Here is a 21677-nt window from a genome sequence, read left to right on the forward strand (position 1 = left end):
GAACCGTGGACTGGCCACCCCTGCAGCTCCTTCCTTCCCCGGCAGACTCACGAGTGGGTGCAGTTGGTCGGGCAGAACTGACAGGTGCCCTCCTCATCGGGATACTTCCAGATGGGCACGAAAGAGGCGTCGACCTTCACGCCGCTGGGGCACCGCTCCACGCAGGAGAAGCCGTCTTTATAGTGGGCACAGGCCACGCACTGCTCTGCCTCCTAGGACGGAAGGAAGGTGCTTGGTTGGATCCAGGCTGAATGTTCCACAGGTGGAGAGCATGCTGCCGCCACAGCACCCTCCTCTCCACTCACCCTCCAGGGCTCTTGCTGAAATGCTGGTCCTGAGAACAGGTGCCCCAGAGGAAGGCCACAGAGATGCCAGCCTTCAGGTGGGACCCGGGGTTGAACTATCAGAATGACAGTTCATTTCTAGACTACAGAGATCAGTTCCCCTGGGAGCAAAAGGATGCTCTGGCGGCATTGTACCCCACAGCGACCCCTGCTCTCCCCAGGCTCTCTCCCCAGATCTCCAGGAGTTTCCCAACTTAGATCTGGTAGAAGAAGAGGAAGAAGAGTCGGCTTCTTTACCCCGCTTTTCACTCCCTGGAGGAGTCTGAAAGCGGCTTGCAGTCAAAGCGGTTTTTGAAACAGCCACCCCCATGTCAAGTGCGGACCGCCCTCAGGAAACGGGGCCTTACCGATCCGTAGCAGGTCTCCGTCCCGTTTTGGGGCAGGCATTCTGGGTGGCAGGGAAGGCAGCGGGTTCCATTGACGTGCTCCCGGATCTCCCTGCAACGGGAGGCCTTGTGAATTAGTCCAAAGTTTAGGAAGTCGCTCAGCTGCAAAACACCTCCCCCACTCCCCCAAAACAACAGGAGCATCCGAGCAAGGAACGTGGGAATGCGGGAAAGCCCATTAACTTCCAGTTTTTTAAAAAAATCTAGCAAGTTTGCCGACCTTAAAAAAGGGCAAATAATCTCCTTTTCACTCCTCCTTGAGCGTTGCACAGCTGGTATTCCAGCCAGGAGGACCCCCAATTCCACTGTCGCCCTTCTCACGTACCCGTCCAGGACATAGCAGCTCTCGACACACTCCTCTCCGCGCAGAAACCCACTGCAGGACACACACTGAGTCGCCGCGGGCCCCCAGCAGTGGCCCTTGGAGCAGAGGGAGAAGCACGTTTGGCCGTGGAGCTCTGCAGAAAGGAGATATGGGACAGATAACAAGGCTTCTCCCGTGTTTCTAGAGATGGAACATTCCTTCTGGGGCAGTGAGGGATCAACAGTGGGAGGGCTTCTGGTGTTCTGGCCCCGCTGGTGGACCTCCTGATGGCCCCTCCTGTTCTTTGGCCACTGTGTGACACAGAGGGATGGACTGCATGGGCCGCTGATTTGATCCCACATGGCTTCTCCTGCGTTCTCATGAGAGGATTGCTCTCTTGACAGACCTGAAAGGCTGTCACTGAGACACGGGTGGGGAGCGGTTTCTGTTGGCAGCAGAGGAGAGGTCTCGCAGGAATGGGTTTAAATTATGGGGAGAAATTTAATATTAGGAAAACTTTTAAAAGTAAAAGTACTTCAGCTGTGATTTTGGACGACTAGGGGGGTGGTCGGCTCCCCCTTGCTGGCAGTCTCCAAGCAGAAGTGGACAAGCTACATTTTTAGGCTAACCACCCACTGAGCCAGGGGGGCTGGACCCGACGACCCAGACGGCCCCTTCCCCTCTGTGCTCCCACAGCCAGCCCCGCCCCGCCTCTTACCGCACTGTTCCACGGGCTGGTTGTCATTGTGGAAGAGCATCTGGCGGGGGGTCCTGAAAATGTCGTCCCAAGGCACGTTGTGGATGAAGCAGAGGTCGGGGTTGTGCTGGACGAGAACCATCCCGCTGCTGATCTCGCGCAAGGAGCGCAGGCCCAGCGAGGAGATGCGGAGGCCCTGCAGAGTCAGCGAGTACACCCCGCTGGCAAAAGGGAAACGCGCCTCGGTCACAAAAGGCTGGGCTGCAGTGCCAAGAAAGCCTATCGCCACCCCTCCCGGTTTCATCAGCTAAACGTTCCAGCTCCCTTTCTCAGTCTGTTTATCACGTAGACCACGCCCCCTGCTCTCTGCACCGTGCCGCTGGCCTCCTATGTGTCCCCTCGGGCTTCGGTGATCACCGAGGTGGCCAAACTGAGCCGAAGCGCACATCCCTACTTTAGATTGGGGTGCCCCAACGAGGTGCCCAAGGGCGCCATGGTCCCACTGCAATCTTTTGTGGCGCCTGCCAAGTGTTTTCAGAAAGTGGGTGTGGCCACGGGGGCTCCCGCCCAATCAGATTCTGACTGGCTGTCAAGATTTAAAGTAACATTTCAGCCACAGCGGCCTAAACCCTACCCACGTTTGTCAAGCTACAGGAAAACCCCCTTTTTCGGGACCCAAATCCTAAAAGCCAAAGTCCTAAAGCAGTCTCATACACCGTACGGCACAATCCTGTGCATCCCTACTGCGCTCTAAGCTCCCTGATTTCAGTGGCTTACCCACTGGGAGTGACTGTAGCACAACACAGATGGTATGTCTGCCAAATTCCTGGGAGAAAGCTTACTTGTAGAGCGCTCGTCCCCGGATCACCTGTAGGTTCTCGAAAGGGCTTAAGTCAGGGAGGGTCTCTGGCCAATATTCAATGAATAAGAAACCTGTGGGCAGAAACACAACGTTGATAGATTCAGAAGCACAGTCCCTAATTTACGAAGGATGCTCCTGCTGTAATGTTACAGCAGTCCCTCCCCTGGGAATGAGGGCCTTCTTGTGTACCTGTCAGATCCTTCAGGTTTTTAAAGGCTTGAAGTTGCTCCGGGTTCAGAGGGGGGGTATTGGTGGCAGGATCCCTGAATGGAAAGGAAGGGGGGGGGGACGATGGTGAAAAATGAATGGGGCTTGCCCTCCGCGCCTCTACCACACCTCCCCTTACCTTATTCCATAAAAGAGTTTTTGTGTCCGATGGCACTTTTAAACCCCATGGAAGTTTTATTTAAGGTGTGAGCTTTTGTGGGCATGCATGCTTCCTCAGACAAGGAAGCAGAGATCATCACAGGGATAAGGAGAGAACAAATTAGCAGCAAATTAGCAAACGGCATCCTGAAGCTCTCCGAAAAAGATGCAGCACTCGCTAGAGTAATAAGCTGAGCCCATCAGCTCTCTGGGTTCAACTCAGCTGGTTATTCTAGCCAGGCATTGGACTGTGCCCAACATGTTCACAGAAGCATAGAGTTGGAAGGGACCTCCTGTGTCATCTAGTCCAACCCCCTAAACTATGAAGGACACTCACAACCCTATGTTCATTATGCTGTAAATTTGTTAGATGTCTTTGTGATGCTGTTTACTAATTTCCTGCTAATTTACTCACTCCATATATATGTGTGTGTGTGTGTGTGTGTGTGTGTGTACTCTGATGATTCCTGTTTTGTTGTCTGGGGAAGGGTGCACACATACGAAAGCTCACACCTTGAATAAAACGTTCTTGGATTCAAAGGTGCCCCTGGACGCAAGTTTTCTTCTGCTCCTTCAGAAAGACATGGCCACCCACCTGAATCCCCGTAAAACGACGCTGGAGTCCAGTGGCCCCTTGACGACCGAGAAAATTTAATTCTGAGCAGAAGCTTTAATGCTGAAGAAGCAGGCATGCACACGAAAGCTTCGACCCACAATTAAACGTCCTTGTTCTGAAGTGCCGCCGGACTCAAGCTGGGTTCTGCTGCTGCAGACCAACGCCTGAAATTATGGCATTAAGGTTCTGCGCTGCTGGTAACTGAAGCAGGAATGCGCCACTCTCGAGGGCCCCCCAAATGCGTTGCTCTCGAGGGTCCCGCAGACGACGAAACGAAACAAGCGCAACGTTTGGTTTCTCACCCCAGGAAGGTCTCTTTGAGGAAGACCAAGTTGCCGAAGATCTTGGCGCAGCCCGCGAAGTGCTTGATGTTGGTCGCGTTGACGGCTCGGACCCCCTTCAGGAAATCCATCCCCAAGCCGTAGCAGACTGTGCGTGAGAGAGAGACAGAGAAGATAGGAACTGCAGGAAAGGGGAAACATGTGAAGCCTACCGGATCAGACCCTCGGCCTGTCATGGTCAGAATGGTTTACTCAGCCTGGCAGCAGCTCTCCCGGGTCTCCGGCACAGGTCTTTCTCATCACCCACTGCCTGGCTGGTTTAATTGGAGATGCCGGGACCTTCTGCATGCCATGGGTCCTCCTTGTCCTTATGAATCTGGCAGCCTGTGAATCTGTCACTGAGTAGCCCACCTAATGTGTGGGGCTCTGGGGTGTCCATCTCCTGACCTTCCACAGGCCCAGCAAACGTGAGCCGCGTGAATGGAGGGTCCTTCCGGGTCCCTTGTGCAAAGATGGGCATCCCTTGCTCAGGGTGACAAAACACCTTGAACCAAACTTGCTGTTTCGCACAGCAGATCTCTGGGCCGGCCTGTTTAGGGCTCACAAAACAGCACCTTAAACGGAGACCCAAGTGGCCACCTGTGTCCACTGTGAAATAGGCTCCAGTTGTTGCACTCCAGTTAGCAATCTCATCTGCCACGTTCCGAACTTCCCAGGAAAATGTCCAGGGCAGCCCTGCTGATGGCGCATCACGGTGATCTTGCAGGGACAGCAGCTCAGTGCCCCAAAACGAGCCTAGTGCATGTCAGGAGCCAGAGCCAGGGTCCCCAAGACGGTGCCCACGGACACCGCAGCATCTGCCGACACCTTCCGGCACCCGCCAAATGTTTTTAGAAAGTGGGAAGGGCCAGGCGGGCCTTTTTCCCAGCGAGGTTTCTGATGGGCCGTGCAGATTTTTAAAAAATCATCACAGCGAAAGCAAAATGTCATCGTGGGATTAGAGAGCTCTCCCATAGTAGCCCCCCAGCCCGTTTCCCGACCCAAAGACAGCGTTACCTTCTGGGCACTTGCTGCATTTCTCACACTTTTGGACAGTGCCCGTGGTCACCTCCTGGCTGTTTCGAGGACACACCAAGGTACAGGAGCCAACCTCTGCGGTCAAGTAGTTATCTGTGGTTGGGGGAGGAAAGCGAGGGAGGGGTTCTGACTCGGGGTATGCCGAACAGCACACACGGGAGGCGCACCGAGATGCAAACCGAGGCACAGACCCACACGCAACGGCTGAGCACAACGTCAGAGCGGAAAGAGGCCATGCAGGGGAATTAGCAGCAGCTCTATCCTTTGCTCTTTGAGTTTTTCACCTATTACCTGTTGATCCTGTTAATCTTTCACGGGGCTCACCACCCTGTGAGGTAGGCTAGGCTGAACAGAGGCCCCCAAGCAGACAACGCTCCCATTTCATGACCACCCAAAATGCCACTGCAGCCGAGTCTAAAACGGCAAAGGCTGCGTTAGCCCCAAAGAGAGTCCAGATTAAAATCCGAACAAAAATCCAGCAAAAAGCTGAGGACGGAATACTTCTCCTGGATGCCTGAGGCTGGTCCTGCACTGAGCTGGGGGTTGGACTAGATGGCCTTTATGGCCCCTTCCAACTCTAGGATTCAACGAGTCTAATACATGCATGAAGAATGGGTCAAGTGGCCCCAGCAATGAACTCACAAAGGTTCTTGCTTCTCTAGGCTGCCCCAGTGCTGATGCAGGGGCCCATAATCTTCCTCAACCCCTTTCTCTCTTGCCCCGGATGAACCAGAACCAATGGGATGAAATTAACTCAAAAGAAATTCTGTCTAAACATCCGGAAGAAGTTCCTGATAGTCAGAGCGGCTTCTCAGTGGAACAGGCTTCCTCGGGAGGTGGTGGGTTCTCCATCTTTGGGGATTTTTAAGCAGAGGCTGGGGAGCCATCTGACGGAGAGGCTGATTCTGTGAAGGCTCAAGGGGGTGGCAGGTGACAGTGGAGGAGCAAGAGGGTTGTGAGTGTCCTGCATAGTGCAGGGGGTTGGACTAGATGAACCATAAGGTCCCAACTCTATGATTCTATGTAGAAAACACCCTACATGTGGGAAATCTTTCCCACCCACTCCCCAGGGTGGGGAATTTTATTTGCACAGAAGGGATTCAATCCTTTGACAGTGCAGGGGTAAACTTTAGGATGCTTAGGTCTGATCCTGCGTTGAGCAGGGGGTTGGACTAGATTGGCCTGTATGGCCCCTTCCAACTCTATGATTCTGTGATTCTGTGAAACTCAGGCACAGGTTTCCTGCGGCAGGCATTTAGCCAAAGATGGTCAACCACCTGGAGATATTTCAGCCCCCAAATCCAACTTTCCTATCTGCAACACACACACACACAGAGCCAGAGGCCCGTTCGCAGACTTACAAGGGCATTCCGTAACACACGTCGCTCCAAAAGTGTAGCGCCCGTGTGGATTGGGGACAGACTCGTAATTGTCCTGGTTGTAGTGGAAGAGGAACGGGCAGTGGAGCTCGCAGATCCCGCTGTGGTTGAAGTGCAGGCACGCCTGGAGGGAGAGGAAGGGCGGTGGCCGTTGCAGAAAACCAACAAACCAAAAAGGAGGCAAACTCACTTGGGGGGCTTCGTGGCTAGAAGCACAATGTGCAAAACCCAGGAGAATTCTGGACACGTACCCAGATTAGAGCCTGTCCTGGAGGGCCCAGCCTAGCCTGATCTCCTCAGATCTCGGAAGCTAAGCGGGGTCGGCCCTGGCGGGTATTTACATTGGAGCTCAGCCTCTGAACGAGGTCCGGAGTTCACTCTCGCTTTCACAAAAAAGTTTTCATCAGTAGCTTAGCTCCTGAGCGAGGCCCGGAGTTCACTGTCGCTTTCACAAAAAAGTTTTCATCAGTAGCTTAGCTCCTGAGCGAGGCCCGGAGTTCACTGTCGCTTTCACAAAAAAGCTTTCATCAGTAGCTTAGCTCCTGAGCGAGGCCTGGAGTTCACTGTCGCTTTCACAAAAAAGTTTTCATCAGTAGCTTAGCTCCTGAGCGAGGTCTGGCGTTCACTGTCGCTTTCACAAAAAAGCTTTCATCAGTAGCTTAGCTCCTGAGCGAGGCCTGGAGTTCACTGTCGCTTTCACAAAAAAGCTTTCATCAGTAGCTTAGCTCCTGAGCGAGGCCCGGAGTTCACTGTCGCTTTCACAAAAAAGCTTTCATCAGTAGCTTAGCTCCTGAGCGAGGTCCGGAGTTCACTGTCGCTTTCACAAAAAAGTTTTCATCAGTAGCTTAGCTCCTGAGCGAGGCCCGGAGTTCACTGTCGCTTTCACAAAAAAGCTTTCATCAGTAGCTTAGCTCCTGAGCGAGGCCTGGAGTTCACTGTCGCTTTCACAAAAAAGTTTTCATCAGTAGCTTAGCTCCTGAGCGAGGTCTGGCGTTCACTGTCGCTTTCACAAACAACAGTCTTCATCAGTAGCTCAGCTCCTCAATGACTGTCTTACATTTAAGTTTCATAAACTTCTCCTAGAAATACATACTCCTCCGGATAACTACTTGGCCACAAGCTCAAGCATCAAGTGAAGAACCCCGTTTGTTCTATCAATATTTCAGAACAGGGCCTCCTAAAACACAATCCAGCAGAGAGGGGGCAGGACGAGTATTTTTCTTTTTTACAGTCAAAACTGGGCAGTGCTTTGCAGAAATGAGAAAGACACTCACCAGGCAATCCGAATGCTTCGGCCCCGTGCAGCCTGCCGCGCACTGCTCATGGCAACAGTCAGTGGAGAGATGCCCCTTGCACCGAGGACAGCTGCTGGAGCAGACTGTACTGGTCACTGGGCAGGTGCAAAGCAGAAAAACAGAAGACGTGAGCCCCTGTCCCTTCCCTCTCCCCCAACCCTCTGCACGAAGGGAGCAGCTGCCTATGAGGAGTCAAGCTGCTCCACATCAAGGCTGAGACAAGGAGGAGGAAGTGCAGGGTGGCCTCTGGGAAAGGTGCTTCCCAGTGCTCTCACACTGACCGCACTGCCTCCACTGTGCATGCTCACACCTTCCTGGAAGAAAGGCGCTCAGCGTGAGCTTTTCGGGCTCCTTTAAGTTCCCCCCAGTACTGCAAAGGCACAAAGGAGCATGAAGGGGTAAACGCTCTGCTCCCTGGAGCTCACTTGTTTGACAGCTCTGTTTTGTTTCGCCCCAGCAGTGGCCATCGGGGCAGACGCTTCTGCAGTCCGGGCCTGGGGAGAGAAAGAGAGAACAAAGAAAGAGGCTTGGCTAAAGCAGGAGGTGGCCACTGATAAGTAGCTCTTTGCAAAACTCAGAGAAAGTAAGGACAACTTGAGCAAACAGGGACCGAGGCAGACGAACACGTGGTTAATGTGCCCTGCTTTTCTCTACCTAAAGTTGTCTCAAAGCAGCTTACGGTTGCTTTCCCTTCTTCTCTCCACAACAGATGCCCTGTGAGCTAGGTGGGGCTGAGAGAGCTCTGAGAGAACTACGACTGGCCAAGGTCTTTATGTAGAGGAGTGGGGAATCAAACCCAGTTCTCCAGATTATAGTTCACCACTATTAACTTTAAGAGTGGGTAGCTGTGGCTGTGTGTGTGCCACGACTCCATGGGAGCACAGGAAAAGCCCAGGACATACGGGCCCAATTTGGACTGTAGGGCACAGAGAAAAGGGTTTGGACCTTCCTCCCAACATTATGCTCACGCATAAAAACGGACGCATACATACACACCACGAGGGAATGCGTTGCCAAAATTAGATATGATCACAACCGTAGATTTGCACAGATGCAGGTGGGTGGCCCTGTTGGTCTGAAGCCAGAGAAGGAAGTCTGAGCCCACGGGCACCTTTAAGGTCAACAAAGTTTAATTCTGGGAAGAAGATTTTGTGTGTGAGTACCTGAGGAAGCGTGCACACACACACACAAAAGCTTATACCCAGAATTGACTTTAGGGCCTTCACCTCTGTTTACAAGGACTTGTACTTCTTTTTTTTGGGGGGGGAAGAAGCTAAAACATTGTGCACTGAACGGATATTTTGGTTGCATTTTATTATGTCATTTATTTGTAAAATAAATTTATTGTGGATAGAACACTTCACGCTGGTGCTCCCGTCGGAAAGCGGCAATTTTTAATCGTTAATGAATTGTTTCATGTATTTATATCTGTTTTACTATTTTGCCCAATTAGTTGCGCCCCGCGATGGCCAAGTCCAAGAGGGGCGGCATAAAAATCCCTAAATAAATAGATAAATAAATAAATAATGACACAAATTGGCTGCATCTTTTGTGCCTAAACATGGGGCTAATTGCTTCCGCTTTGTATATTTTGGCCCTTGTCTTTCCTTTCGCTCTAGGAACCTCCAGGTACCTCCTGGAGATGCCCCGTTGTTACCACCGCTGTCCAGACAACAGAGATCAGCTCCCCTGGGGAAAAATGGCCACTCTGCGGGTTGGACGGATGGCGTTGTTCCCTGCTGGGGTCCCCCTCCTCCCCAAAACCCCACCCACAAAATCTCTTAAGCATTTCTCAGCCTATTTCAAGGCAAGTGACGAATGGAGGTAGCTTTCCATTGCCCACTGATCCCAGACGTCCTGAGCAACCAGGGCTGACTCTGCTTAACTTTTACGATCTGACGATATATATATATATATATATAAAACCCTAAATGGGTGGTGGCATAGATCACCTGCATAGCTGCTGGAAACCAAAACTTTGACTCATACCCAGAATTTAACAAGATAAGGAACAAGCAGAAATACTGGAGTTCCTGCCAGGAATCCGGGCCTTTTATTCTAACGCTGGGTTTTGTTTTCATCCCTGGCTCGCGACCCAGGATACTCACACGTCCGACGGCGCCGGGTGCTGATCTCTGTGCAGTTGTGACAGTTGTTGTGTTTGTGGAAGATGTCCGTCCAGTCGATGGTCTCCTGGAAGCACAGCTGTGGATTTTCGTGGATGATCACTCCACCTTTAAGAATTTCTTCATGGAGGGGGAACAACAAGGAATGGGAAAGGAAAGTGAGGGAAAATGTTGTTTTGGTGGCTTAATCCATTCCCAAAACTTGGGCAGATTTCAGCTGAGCTAAAACAGTACAGCATTTAGACCTCCGTGCTTGAGAGGAGATGGATGGAGCGTAACCACAGTTAATTAAGAAGGGCACATCTGCCCACCAATCTCCCATTTGAAATTTACTTCCCTATTTCCCCTCCTGGAATTAAGCCCAAACAAATGGTGACCATATAAACTAAGCTGGTTATTCCTGTTTGGTCCTTACACCTGTTATGCAACCTCGATTGTGCTTATGCTAATTTGCTCCTCTCTCTTTCAAGATGTGTGGATAGGCAACTTCCATTTCAATTTCTCTGAAGTGTGCATGCACATGATACCTTGAATAATAATAAGAAAAGTTGGGTTTTAAACCTTGTATTTCACTACCTGAAGGAGCCTCAAAGCAGCTTATGATTGCCTTCCCTTCTCCTCACAACAGATCCCCTATGTAGCAGGTACAGCTGAGAGAGCTCAGACAGAACTACTCTGCAAGAACAGCTCTAACAGGACTGCGACTTGCCAAAGGTTACCCAGGTGTCTGCATCTGCAGTAGAGGAGAGTCATACTTGGCTTGCCGGATTAGATGTTGCCACTCTTAAGTACCACCCCAACTCTGTTGATCTTCAGGGGGACACCGGATTTGAATTTTGTTCTCTAGCTTTTATATAGCACTTTAAGCACTTTAGAGTGCCATATAAATGTACACATATTGCTTTGTTGTAACCTTGGCGTTCCTAGTTGAGGTGTGACTTGGAACAACCATTTCCTGGCTTGTGGCTCCTTCTCAATACCCCTGTGCCCCACAGCCGGCCAGATGCACCCTGCTCCCACAAGTGGAGATGATGTTACCCATCCTTTCCCCTCTGACCACCTAAGCTGCCCTTTGGGGTGTCTCCTAACCAAGGAGGTGGAGACGTTTCTAAAAAAAAACAAACACCTTTAAGCCCTGGCCACGCATCAAGTAGGCGGGCGCAACACCCAGCGTGCCAGAGACTGAAAGGCAAACATGATTTAACAACTGCCACTCAACCAAACGCATGATCTCATCCACTCCGTGTTTGTTTGGATTGCTTGTTATGAGCAGTTGCTTAGGGAAGAGACCTCTGAGGTCGGCAGCTCTTTGGGACCGTGGGTGGAGCCAGACGGTGCTTTTGCCAAGCGAGCCTCCTGATTGAGCGCTGGAGATTTGATTGGCACTGTGGATAAGCAGCAAACGTATTTTCAAAAGCCAGACAAGAAACCAGACGTTCTCCAGCCAAGACCAGTGCTCTCCGAAGCAGCCATCTTCTCTAGGGCAGGGGTAGTCAACCTGTGGTCCTCCAGATGTCCATGGACTACAATTCCCAGGAGCCCCTGCCAGCAAATGCTGGCAGGGGCTCATGGGAATTGTAGTCCATGGACATCTGGAGGACCACAGGTTGACTACCCCTGCCCTAGGGGACCTGACCTCGGTTGCCTGGAGATCGATTGCATTAGTGAGAAATGTCCAGACAGCCAGTGTGGTGTCGTCGCTAAGAGCGGCAGCTTCTAATCTGGCAACCCGGGTTTGATTCCCCGCTCCCCAATGTGCAGTCAGATGGGTGTCCTTGGGCCAGTCACAGTCCTGTTTGAGCTATTCTCACAGAGCAGCTTCTCTCAGAGCTCTGTCCAGCCCCACCTCCCTCACAGGGTGGCTGTTGTGGGGAGAGGAAGGGAAGGCGAATGTAAGCCGCTACGAGCCTCCTTTGGGTAGAGAAAAGAGGTGCATAAAAAACAACTCTTCTTCTTCAGGTGTCACCTGCAGGTTGGCCACCCTACTTGTGACAGACCGGAATCGCCAATATGGTTCTCTAAGAGCCCCAGAGCAGATACCGCTGCTGCAGAGCCTACCTAGGCAACGTTTCCTTCCCCCATTTGCTAGGCAAAAAAAGCCATTTAAAAAAAATTATTAATTAGATTTTTATACCGCCCTCCCATACAGTTCAGTGGCACTGTTCAGACCAACCAAGTTCCATTCTGGGTATAAACTTCCCACCCTCCCAGGTCTTTCCCTCCTCTCCCCAGAGAAAAAGCTCTCCTTTCAGACCTGTCAGCTTCAGCATGCCCAGTTCCTCCAGCCCCACCGTCTCCGTGGGGTTGGCATTTCCGAGGACAGCCAGAGCGTACTTGTCCTCGTATAACTGCGTCCCCCGAATGATGAGAAGGCTCTTGAGCTGCAGGCGACGCACGTGGTTCTTGGCGATCAGCACGTACCCCTGGACCTCTCGGATGCTCTGAGACAGAGAAAGGGAGAGAAGCATCAAGGGCGAGGAGTGGGCACGCTCAGTTCTCCACACCCCAAGCAGCTACGTGAGGAGTTACAAATGAGCCGCACGGTGGCACGCAACCCTCAAGTGTCCTGGCATGATATGGAGCACAGAGGATGGGTCCCCACAACCCCCTGTTCAACATCAGAGCATCACTTTGTTGTGGCTTCTTATCGTAGAATCAAAGAGTGGGAAGGGACCTCCAGGGTCATCTAGTCCAACCCCCTGCAGAATGCAGGAAATTCACAACTACCTGACCACCTACAGTGACCACAATCCCATGCCCAGATGATGGTCCACTGAAGGAGATATGAGTAGGGTTGCGCGCTTCGGCCGCCTTGGCAATCACTGAAGCCCGAGGCGGTGCATAGGAGGCCAGCGCCGTGGCACAGAGAGGAGGGCTTTGGTGATCACCGAGGCGACCAAACCGTGCCTAGATGTGAGGCTGAAGGAGAACGGCTTGTCCACGGCCACTGAACCAGATTGAGGCCAGGCGTGCACCCAAGTGCCAATTTTGCCAGCTCTGGGCTGCTGCCAATTCTCATTATCTTGCAGAGCCACATCCTGCCCAGTCAGACAAGGTCTGCCAAGGCAACCCTGCCCACGAAACTAGGGTGGCCGCTCAGGAAGCGGCAGCAGCCACAGGAGATGGCAGAAGATGCTACCGAGTGGGCAGGGCTACCGCAGGGGATGTTATCGGGTTCCCCTGTGGGTGGAAGTGAAGTCGAGAGCCACTGCCTTCTGACTCCTCAGAGCTTGTCGTTTTTCGCAACTCTCCCGGAATCCTTCCCCTCCCCGGCTATCACACACAGCCACTTTTGAAAACGCGCACGCGTCCCACGCCACACCCACCATCAGAAAGGAAGTGTCCACGTCAGCCGGCAGATAGGTGATCTCCAGATTGCCCTGCACAACTTGGCAGTTCTCGTAGAGCTGCCGGAGAGTGGCGTAGTGGTTTACCGGGCTGGACGGCTGCTGCAGCTTCATGTCTGTTCCTGTGCATACTGAGGGGGGAGGAGAAGGAATGCCAGTGAGGCTGAACTCAAAGGGAGCGTGAGCTGCCCACGCCTTCCCCAAAGCCACACGTGTAGTAATAATAACAGCCACAACAATAGCAATAGCGATAACAGCAATACATGTTAATAACGATGATAAAATTTCACTTATTTTTATTTATATGTTTATATAGTATATGTATTCCACCCTTCTGCATGGGAGAAGCCAGGTCTGTTTCCTTCCTTTTCCTCAGTACTCCTCTAGGCTCCTTGGGATGGGAACTTAAATAGCTGTTCCAGACAGCAAAACTCGGCGCCCAGGTGATTCAAGCCCACCAGAAAGTTAAGCACCTACCACCACTATCACCATGTCCTTTTTGCCAATTTCATCGAAAAGTTTAAGTTTAGTTTAACTTTAGATATTGTCTCAAAGTTGTAAAGTCTTATCTGCATTCTGGTCTGGGATTGTGTAAATAAACGTGGCTTGAGAGTTAAGTAGATATGGAATTAAGATCTGGATAGAAGGCAGATATTACATGCAGACACAAACACATAAAAATATGCCGAGATCACAAACAGGGGTCCTGGCTTCCTACAGCCCCACGGATTTAACAGGGGATCTTATCAAACTGACCACTACGTACTCAAGCAGTGGTAATTCCTCTTGCGACAACATTTATTTTATATTCCTTCTCGGCCACTTCTCCTCGGATGGGGACGTCTGTGCTGGGGGACGTGATGACTGAATTTGCATGTGCCCAAATCTCTGAAGGATTGATTCATTATAGTCCAAGCCCAGCGTGAAAACCTCCAAGGGCCAGAAATCTTTACATTTCAAAAAGGTTGCAGGGATGTCAACAACATCGACAAGTGTTTTGACAAAACCCCAGCGAGCTAGTGCACAAAGTCTGCTCGGGGCTTGGAATCCATCCAAGCTGAGCCGGAAGCGTTTTCTTCCCCCCGTGATACACTTCTTCCGCTGCGTCTCCCCTCGTTTTTTGAAAACTTAAACCAATTGCTGCGGATGTCGCCCCGTATGGCCCGCAACTTCCTCCCCCAGATTTCGGACACCAAAGACAAGGGAGACGGAGCAGTCGCCGGAGGAAATGCTGCACGCTCCTTTTGGGCCGTAGCCCATTTTCAATAATTTCCGACGGGCTTCCTGTATTACCCCAATGGCTTCCAGCAGCCTCCTCAAAGAAATCACAGAACTTCAGGCTGACCCCTGGAACGATGAAGGTTTAGAAAACTTCGAGGCACGGATGGATCAAATGAGCAGTTCTTGGGGAAACAGGGCAATGGGGTTTGATCTGAAATTGTACGGGGGGGGGGGGATGGGGATGCACCTCAGAATCCAAACCAAACGAAACCACCCGTGCCTGGATCGGGATGTTTCCGCGTAACTACGGCACGGAAATGTCCTCCCAAAGGCAAGCTGTGACACTTTTAAAGGAATTGGTGCTGGTGCTGCTTTCAGAAAGAACAATCTCGGCGCGTTTCCAGCATTTACTTCTAGCGTGTATCTGGAAGACTCGGGTTCGAGTCACGCTCTCTCAGCATCACCTCCCTCCCTGGGCTCTTCTTGTGAGGATCAAAATGGAGGAGAGAAGAATGAAAGCCACTTTGGGTCCCCAGTGGGGAGAAAGACACGGGTTTAAATTAATGAAATAAATATATTGCATATATCACACCTTTTGTATGGCTAGAGATTACCAAAGGGGTAAGGGATGCGGTGGTTCCTTTCCACTACAGCCAGGCTCAGCTTCCAGTTCTCGGCCAAGGGTGGCCAAACTGCGGCTCTCCAGATGTCCACGGACTACAATGACCATGAGCCCCTGCTGGCAGGGGCTCATGGTCATTGTAGTCCGTGGACATCTGGAGAGCCGCAGTTTGGCCACCCTTGGCCTACTGCATACTTGATAATTGTGTGGCTCACTTTTAAACCAATTTTTAACTGTGTCAAAACGAACAATTAATCATCGGGAATAGGACAACGCCACCCCGAAGCGAAATCGGTAAGAGACGAGAAAACGAAACTCAGAGAAGCTAGAAGTGATTTTTCTGCCTGTGAGAAAACAAATTAGCAATAAGATAAGGCAAGGTGTGCCGGGGCCCTGCTATTGGCTCGCTCTTAACTGGAGATCCGACCCTGGGCCGTTCGTGTGTACAAAACATGCACTCTGCCCCTGACTCCGATGTTTCCAGGAATCACCCTTCACCTAAGAAATAACAGGCCGGTTATTAAAGGCAGGGCAGGTGAGGTGCTAGCCTGTTTGTCTGGTTGGGGATGGGCTCCCCCCCCATTTACTCCTCCCCCCCCTTCCCACGTGAAGCCTCTTACGTAACCCGCTTTCTTGCACAGGCAAGAAGCCGGCGGAGAAGCAGAACCGGTCCCGGAGGAAGGCCGACGTAGCTCCCCGGGCCCGTCCGACATCGAGGGGCCATTCCCACAGACCCAGTCCACCTTCCCACTTGGAGAGAAAGTTCGGTCAGCGGAAAACGGAGGGCACGGCGCTTGGAAGGCGATAAGGGCGGCTCAGGTGGAGGGAGGCAACTGGCCGGGCGTGGGGCGAAAAACTAGGTCAAAAACAAACATGAGCGCGGCAGCCAGGCTCAGCTTCAAGACGCGCCTCGGGCAGCCGAAATAAAGACCTCAGGCTGAGGCCCAATACTGCCCGGAAGGAGAGGGATGCCCAGTGGATCTTCTTTTACCGGGGGCGTCCCTAGTTTTCGTTAATAACCATTCTCCTTATTTTGCTGTTTAGGGGCAGAAACTAGAGCAGGCTTTCTCAGCTTGATGACGCCCTGGGGGTTCTTGACGGCCCTGGGAGGGTTTCCAAAATGGGTGGGAGTTATTTAATTTGTCATATATTTATTTAAAACTTAAATATTTATCGAGGGATATGACCACATACAGTCATGTCGACCTGTTCCTCCCTCCCAAAAGGGCCCAAGATGGGCCTGGAGGGGGTGGGAAGGGGAGGGGCCCCGGGTGGGCATGTCCACAGCTCTGCTTCCCAGCCACGTTCTGCACGATCGCGCCACTTTTGGCGTTCCTCGAACCCTGAAGAATGTTTCCGGGGTTTCTCGACGGTAGAAAAAACTCGAGAAAGGCTCGTGTAGAGATTGCCTTTCTTTAAACAACAACACTGTATTCTCACACCAGCACTGCATGCGAATTTCCTGGAGTTTCAAACACTCCATTCTGAAGTGTGGGGGTGGAACCATCCTGTGGGGGTGCAAAGAGGCACGCACGAACACCAAGGCAATCTGCAGGCCCGTAAGCCTGCCGAAATCGCATTCAAAAGCTTCCAAGGTTAAGCCTGAACTCTTAAAACAAGTCAACATACTTGGGGACTCCTCTGAGCAAGAGGTAGTCAACTGACCCAGAGTCACAGCAGGAGCACATAGCTACTGAGGAAGACAAAAAAAACGCAGCTAAATGCCAGTGCAATAGCCCTCCCAGGGCAATAGCCACTGAGTTGGCCACAGGGAGTCATCTGCAGGCCAGTTCGCCTCTCCTGTCACCAGAGCCTCAGGAACAGCTAGTCAGAAGGCACAGTGCCAGGTTGGGAGCACACCACCCGCTCACATCAACGAGAGGATGAGTCTTTGCAGGAGCAGGACTGAGGTGGCTGGCAGTTGCTCGACATGTTTCAAGGCTGCCTTCAAGCGAGCGGCGGCCTGGAAGAAGCGACTTCTACGCTTGCCACTAACCTTGCAGCCTGCCCTCTGGACTGAATTCCTGGCATCTGACCTGTACCTTAGACACTCTGCTTTTGGTCCTACTCTCCTTCGGTCCTGAAGCTGAGAGAGATGTCTTGCCGATACATGACCCTTGGAACTGTATTCTGATAAGCTCTTGACGTTGAGAAAGTACCTCTATCAGTCTGCGATCAAGACTCGCGGGATGCCAAATCCAGGATGAGAAATTCCTGGTGACGGGGGGAGGTGTAGCCTGGGGAGGGACAGGACTTCAGTGGGGCTCACGGTCATAAAGCTCACAGACCGAAGAGGCTGTTTTCTCCAGGGGGAACTGATCACGGTCGTTTGGAGGTGAGCTCTAATTCTAGACCTCCAGGCCTCTCCCAGATGTTGTCAAGTCTAACTCAGCCAGAGGTTGACTCCCTGCTCTGTGCCAATGTACCATTGTTTTCCTGTCCGCCTTTCAGAGGTGAGAAGGAGAGCGAGCCTACCCAGGGGGCAGAAGAGGACCGAACTCCCTTACTTGTTAAACGTTGCCTGGAAGAAGGAATTTTGAGCCATGTAGCTTTTCCCTTCTCCTGTACAGAGCTGCAGCTTCCCAAATTATCCAGCTGCTAAACATCCAGGAATCTTGGCCCTCCAGGTGCCTTGCCCCTTAGGGGGGGAAAGGGCAGAGATGGACCTCCCCTGGCTAAACCAAGAGTGGATTGTGCAGGTTCATTCGGGGTCCTGCTTGGCTAGACTGTCTCCATTTAAAACCACGCAAGGAGCAGAGTCGCTTCCTTGGCTTCCACAAGAAACGCCTTCGCCCACGGAGGCTGCTCAGCCCTTCCCAGTCCTGTGTCTCCAGATGTCGTCGGGTCACCCCCAGGCGGTTGGCGAGGTCTGGAGGCAGAACTGCTTTTTCCAGCCCGGCGTGTTTTCGAAAAGGGAAAGTGGCCCTCTGAAGAAATGCCGGCGGAGCCAGTGCACCGCGCCTCTCGCACAGCACCAGACAGGATCGAGAACAACCATCCCGAGACATCCTGCCCCATTTCCGTGGGGAGACCTAGACGGGGAGGGGCGGCGCTGGAGCAGAGAGGAATCGCCAGGTCTGTGCAGAGCGGTCTGCTCCTGGAATCAGCAAAAAGCCCTTTGCTCAGCTGGCTCCCGAACCAGAGCAAAAGCAGGAGGCATAATTTAGGGGGAAGGGGCGCTGTTGGGTATTCACAGGACTGCAAAAAACGCCCAAAACAGAACATGACCAAAACACGTCAGTTGCAGCTAGCTGCCAATGCTGGATTGTGACTTTGTTGAGATGTTTTGTGTGCCAAACAGATATTCCTTTTTTAGTTTGCAAACATTTGCGCTCCAATAATAAATCACTTCTGCTTTTCGACATTCTTGTTTCTCGCCTGCCCAACACACACGCTAGACGATAAATAAACACAACTCCACCCTCCAGGGCAGCTGTGTCCTTTAGGGCAGGGGTAGTCAACCTGTGGTTCTCCAGATGTCCATGGACTACAATTCCCAGGAGCCCCTGCCAGCAAATTATGTTTTTTCCTCCCCCCCCCCTCTTTCTTTGTTTGGGGGAGAGACAGTAGAAAAAGAAGAATTGGTACTTAGATGCTGCTTTTCTCAACCCGAAGGAGTCTCAAAGCAGCTTCCAATCGCCTTCCCTTTCCTCTCCCCACAACAGACACCCTGTGAGGGAGGGGAGGCCGAGAGAGGCCCAAAGGGCTTACAGGACATGGGAGAAGGAACGTGTGCAGGTTTCCAAATTCCAGCCATTCCCCAAAGACCTCCAGCTTCCCCCGTCTCTCAGCAACACCGATCCCCCTCCCTCTCTGACACTGCAATCCGTTTGGAAATAACATTTGCAGAGAGACGGTGCCGGGCACCCTGCAGGCGTCGCTGGCAAGAGAGAGGAAGGCAGGCTGGCCAAAGAGTTCCGCTGGGGAAAGAAGAAAAGAGGCGCATACTTGGCCTTCGGAAGCCGTGCCAGGGGTCTGCCCCACAGCCAGGCCTTAGCAACCGCTCCCCTCCCGGGTCCCGCGCACAGCCGTGACTCTCCTCCCCCAGGAGGATCCATTCAAAGGGCCAGTAATAAAGTCAACTCCCGTCTGCTGGAATTCCTGGCATGTCGGCCAGCCGTCTCCCAGCAACGGTCCCCGGATGGACCCAGGCCTGGGCCACCCGGAAGGACGGAGGGAGACGCGCTGCTCCACCGCTTGGGGGGGGGGAGGGCATTTTAAAGCTCCCTTCGGCCCACTGGCTTCGTTAGGGCTGGCAGGAGTTTAACAGGCCCATCGGAAGCACAACTGGCTGGGCACTTTTTTACCTGGATGGGCCAAATGGCCATCAGGAAACAAATTAATAAATATGATCCGACAGAGAAAAGGATTCCCCGCTCCTCCCCCACAGGCAGCCAGCTGGATGACCTTGGGATCGCCACAACACTGATAAAGCTGTTTGAGCAGGAATCTCAGGGCTCTCTCAGCCTCACCCACCTCACAGGGTGTCTGTTGTGGGGAGAGGAAGGGAAGGCGACTGTAGGGCACTTTGAGACTCCTTCGGGTAGAGAAAAGCAGCCCGACCCCACGGGTCTCAGAGTCTGAGATGCTGGGAAAGCGGGTAAACCTGAACCACCGAAAATAAAGTTCCAAGACAGTCGCCTGAATGCGGTTTGAAAGAAATCAGGCCAGGGCTGGTGGGATTCCAAGCAAATCAGGATTTTTTAAATAAGCAAGCATCAACCTCATTGTTTGCATTTAGTGCGCAGGCATCACACAGTGAACAGGAGCACATGATGACGCCAAACTGCTGAGCTCAGCCCCTGGACGCCATTTCAAGACTGTTGCATGCGGAGGAGGTTTTGCATGGTTCTTCCAGGGGTTCCATGCACAGGCTTTGCTGAGCCAAGGCAGGTAGGGTGGGTGAGAGAGAGAGAAAGAGAGAGAGAGCCATGCGTCAGTGCGCTCCTACATCTGCGGTGGGGATTCCTCTCCAATCTGCTTCACGATGCGGCCCCAACGGCTAGACCGGCCCCCAAATTCCATCCTCTGATCCTGCCGGGCATTAGAATTCCCCACGACCTTGGCTGGGCGACATTCCGAAACGTGCTCACAAAGGGCTCATTCACCCCACGCAAACGAGATCCCCATCCGTAAACAGGCGCCTTTTGGCACAGATGCAACTTCTCCATGGGAAAAAAAAAACACCGTGCACGCACAACGACACATCCTGAGAGTATTCCAGCATCAAAACAAGACGGCAGTGTACAAACCGGTCTCACGCCCCGGAACGCTTTTGCTCCCGCTCAGAACCCGGAGGGGGAATGTGCCGCCAACTCACAGCCAAATTATGGCAGCCCCATGGAGGATTTCAAGGCAAGAGGCGCTCCTCCGTTTGCCGGTCTCTGCCTCTGGTGAAGATTCCAGACTTCCTTGGCAGCCTTCCGTCCAAACACTGACCAGGGCTGACCGTGCTCAGCTTCCGGTGAGACCAGGCTAGCCAGGTCAGGACTCCTGGGCTGTAGCTGTAGCTTGGTGCAGAGGGAAAGGCATTTCCTTGGCACCCTCGCCCAAACTTCTAGAACTCGAGAGCACCCGATGCAACCGATTGGCAGTAGGTTCAGGACACGCCACTTTACACGGAGCGCTTAACAGGTGGGAGTCGCTGCTGTAAGGGGTAGTGACAGCCACAGGAATAAACAGCTATAAAAGAGGATTAGATAGATACATGGAGGATAAGTCTAGCGTTGGCTACATTCAAAGGGCACCGAGCCTCTGAAGCCCAGAGCCAGGAGACAACATCAGGGGAAGGCCTCAGCTTCCATGCTCTGTTGTGGGCCTTCCAGAGTGGTCTATGGAGAGTCAGACGGATCAACGGGCCGGGACCCTGAATATCCTTCCTTTCCACTGCTCCAATGTCATCTCTTTGGGTGACCTTGGGCTCACAGAGCAGTAATATCAGGGCTTTCTCAGCCCTGTCAACCTCACAGGGTGTCTGTTGCAGGGAGAGGAAGGGAAGGCGATTGTCAGCCGTCCTGAGACCCCTCCGAGCAGTGAAAACCAGGGTATAAAAAGCAAGGTCAGAAGTATGTGACCTATAGGGAAAAGCAGTGTTCCCTTTTCATATTTTGTTTAATAATTTTTTTAATTTAATATATATTTGTATACTTTTGTGTCCCCCAACCTCTCTGGTTCTCACGTGTTTTCCAGATGGGGTTTCCCATTTTCCCTTCTTCTCCGTTGCATTCTAGGGTGCTCTCTGACAGCTGGCGCCGCTATGGATGCTGTCTGTTTGGAAGGAGCCCATCCTTTTGCAGGAATGTGCCACCCAAAGAATCCACAGGAACCCAAAACATGGCAGGGCCCCTTGCAGGCAACCTGGAAATTCCTCCATAAATGCAGGGGGGGGGGGAGAACAGAAGGCATATTGTTCACTGGAGTAAGGTCATTAAAAAGTTTAATATTTAACAGCAGCTGCAATGGAAGCAAAGTTGGGGGGAGGGAGACAGAGGGACCCAAGCGATCCTGATTCTGGTGGTGCCTGAAGGTCATCTTGGGAACAAGGTATTTTGCACGCCCGGTTGGTAGATCCCTCCTGATCAAGAGAGGAGGAGAAGAAGAGTTGGTTCTTATATGCCGCTTTTCTCTTCCCAAAGGAGTCTTAAAGCGGCTTACAATCGCCTTCCCTTTCCTCTCCCCACAACAAACACCCTGTTGACGCAAGGCTAAGATCTTGTGAGCACTGACTTGGGAGTAAATCTCACTAAACTCAGAG

General features: G+C 52.2%; 1 protein-coding gene across 1 annotated transcript in view; it reads right to left on the reverse strand.

Annotated features, from left to right (window-relative positions):
* ERBB2 (erb-b2 receptor tyrosine kinase 2) overlaps positions 1-21677 on the reverse strand; it is a 40525-nt gene that overhangs the window by 12742 nt on the left and 6106 nt on the right. Inside the window, exons 2-15 of the mRNA XM_077315888.1 lie at positions 13060-13211; positions 11988-12174; positions 9716-9853; positions 8033-8101; positions 7587-7702; positions 6295-6436; positions 4913-5026; positions 3878-4004; positions 2783-2856; positions 2574-2664; positions 1753-1952; positions 1056-1188; positions 692-782; positions 52-212 (exon numbers count right to left, since the gene is read on the reverse strand). Coding sequence (XP_077172003.1) covers positions 52-212; positions 692-782; positions 1056-1188; positions 1753-1952; positions 2574-2664; positions 2783-2856; positions 3878-4004; positions 4913-5026; positions 6295-6436; positions 7587-7702; positions 8033-8101; positions 9716-9853; positions 11988-12174; positions 13060-13211 — 1795 coding nt within the window. The remainder of the gene's footprint in view (positions 1-51; positions 213-691; positions 783-1055; positions 1189-1752; positions 1953-2573; positions 2665-2782; positions 2857-3877; positions 4005-4912; positions 5027-6294; positions 6437-7586; positions 7703-8032; positions 8102-9715; positions 9854-11987; positions 12175-13059; positions 13212-21677) is intronic.

Source organism: Paroedura picta, chromosome 16 (assembly GCF_049243985.1).
Source record: "Paroedura picta isolate Pp20150507F chromosome 16, Ppicta_v3.0, whole genome shotgun sequence".
In the NCBI taxonomy this organism is placed as follows: Eukaryota; Metazoa; Chordata; class Lepidosauria; order Squamata; family Gekkonidae; genus Paroedura; species Paroedura picta.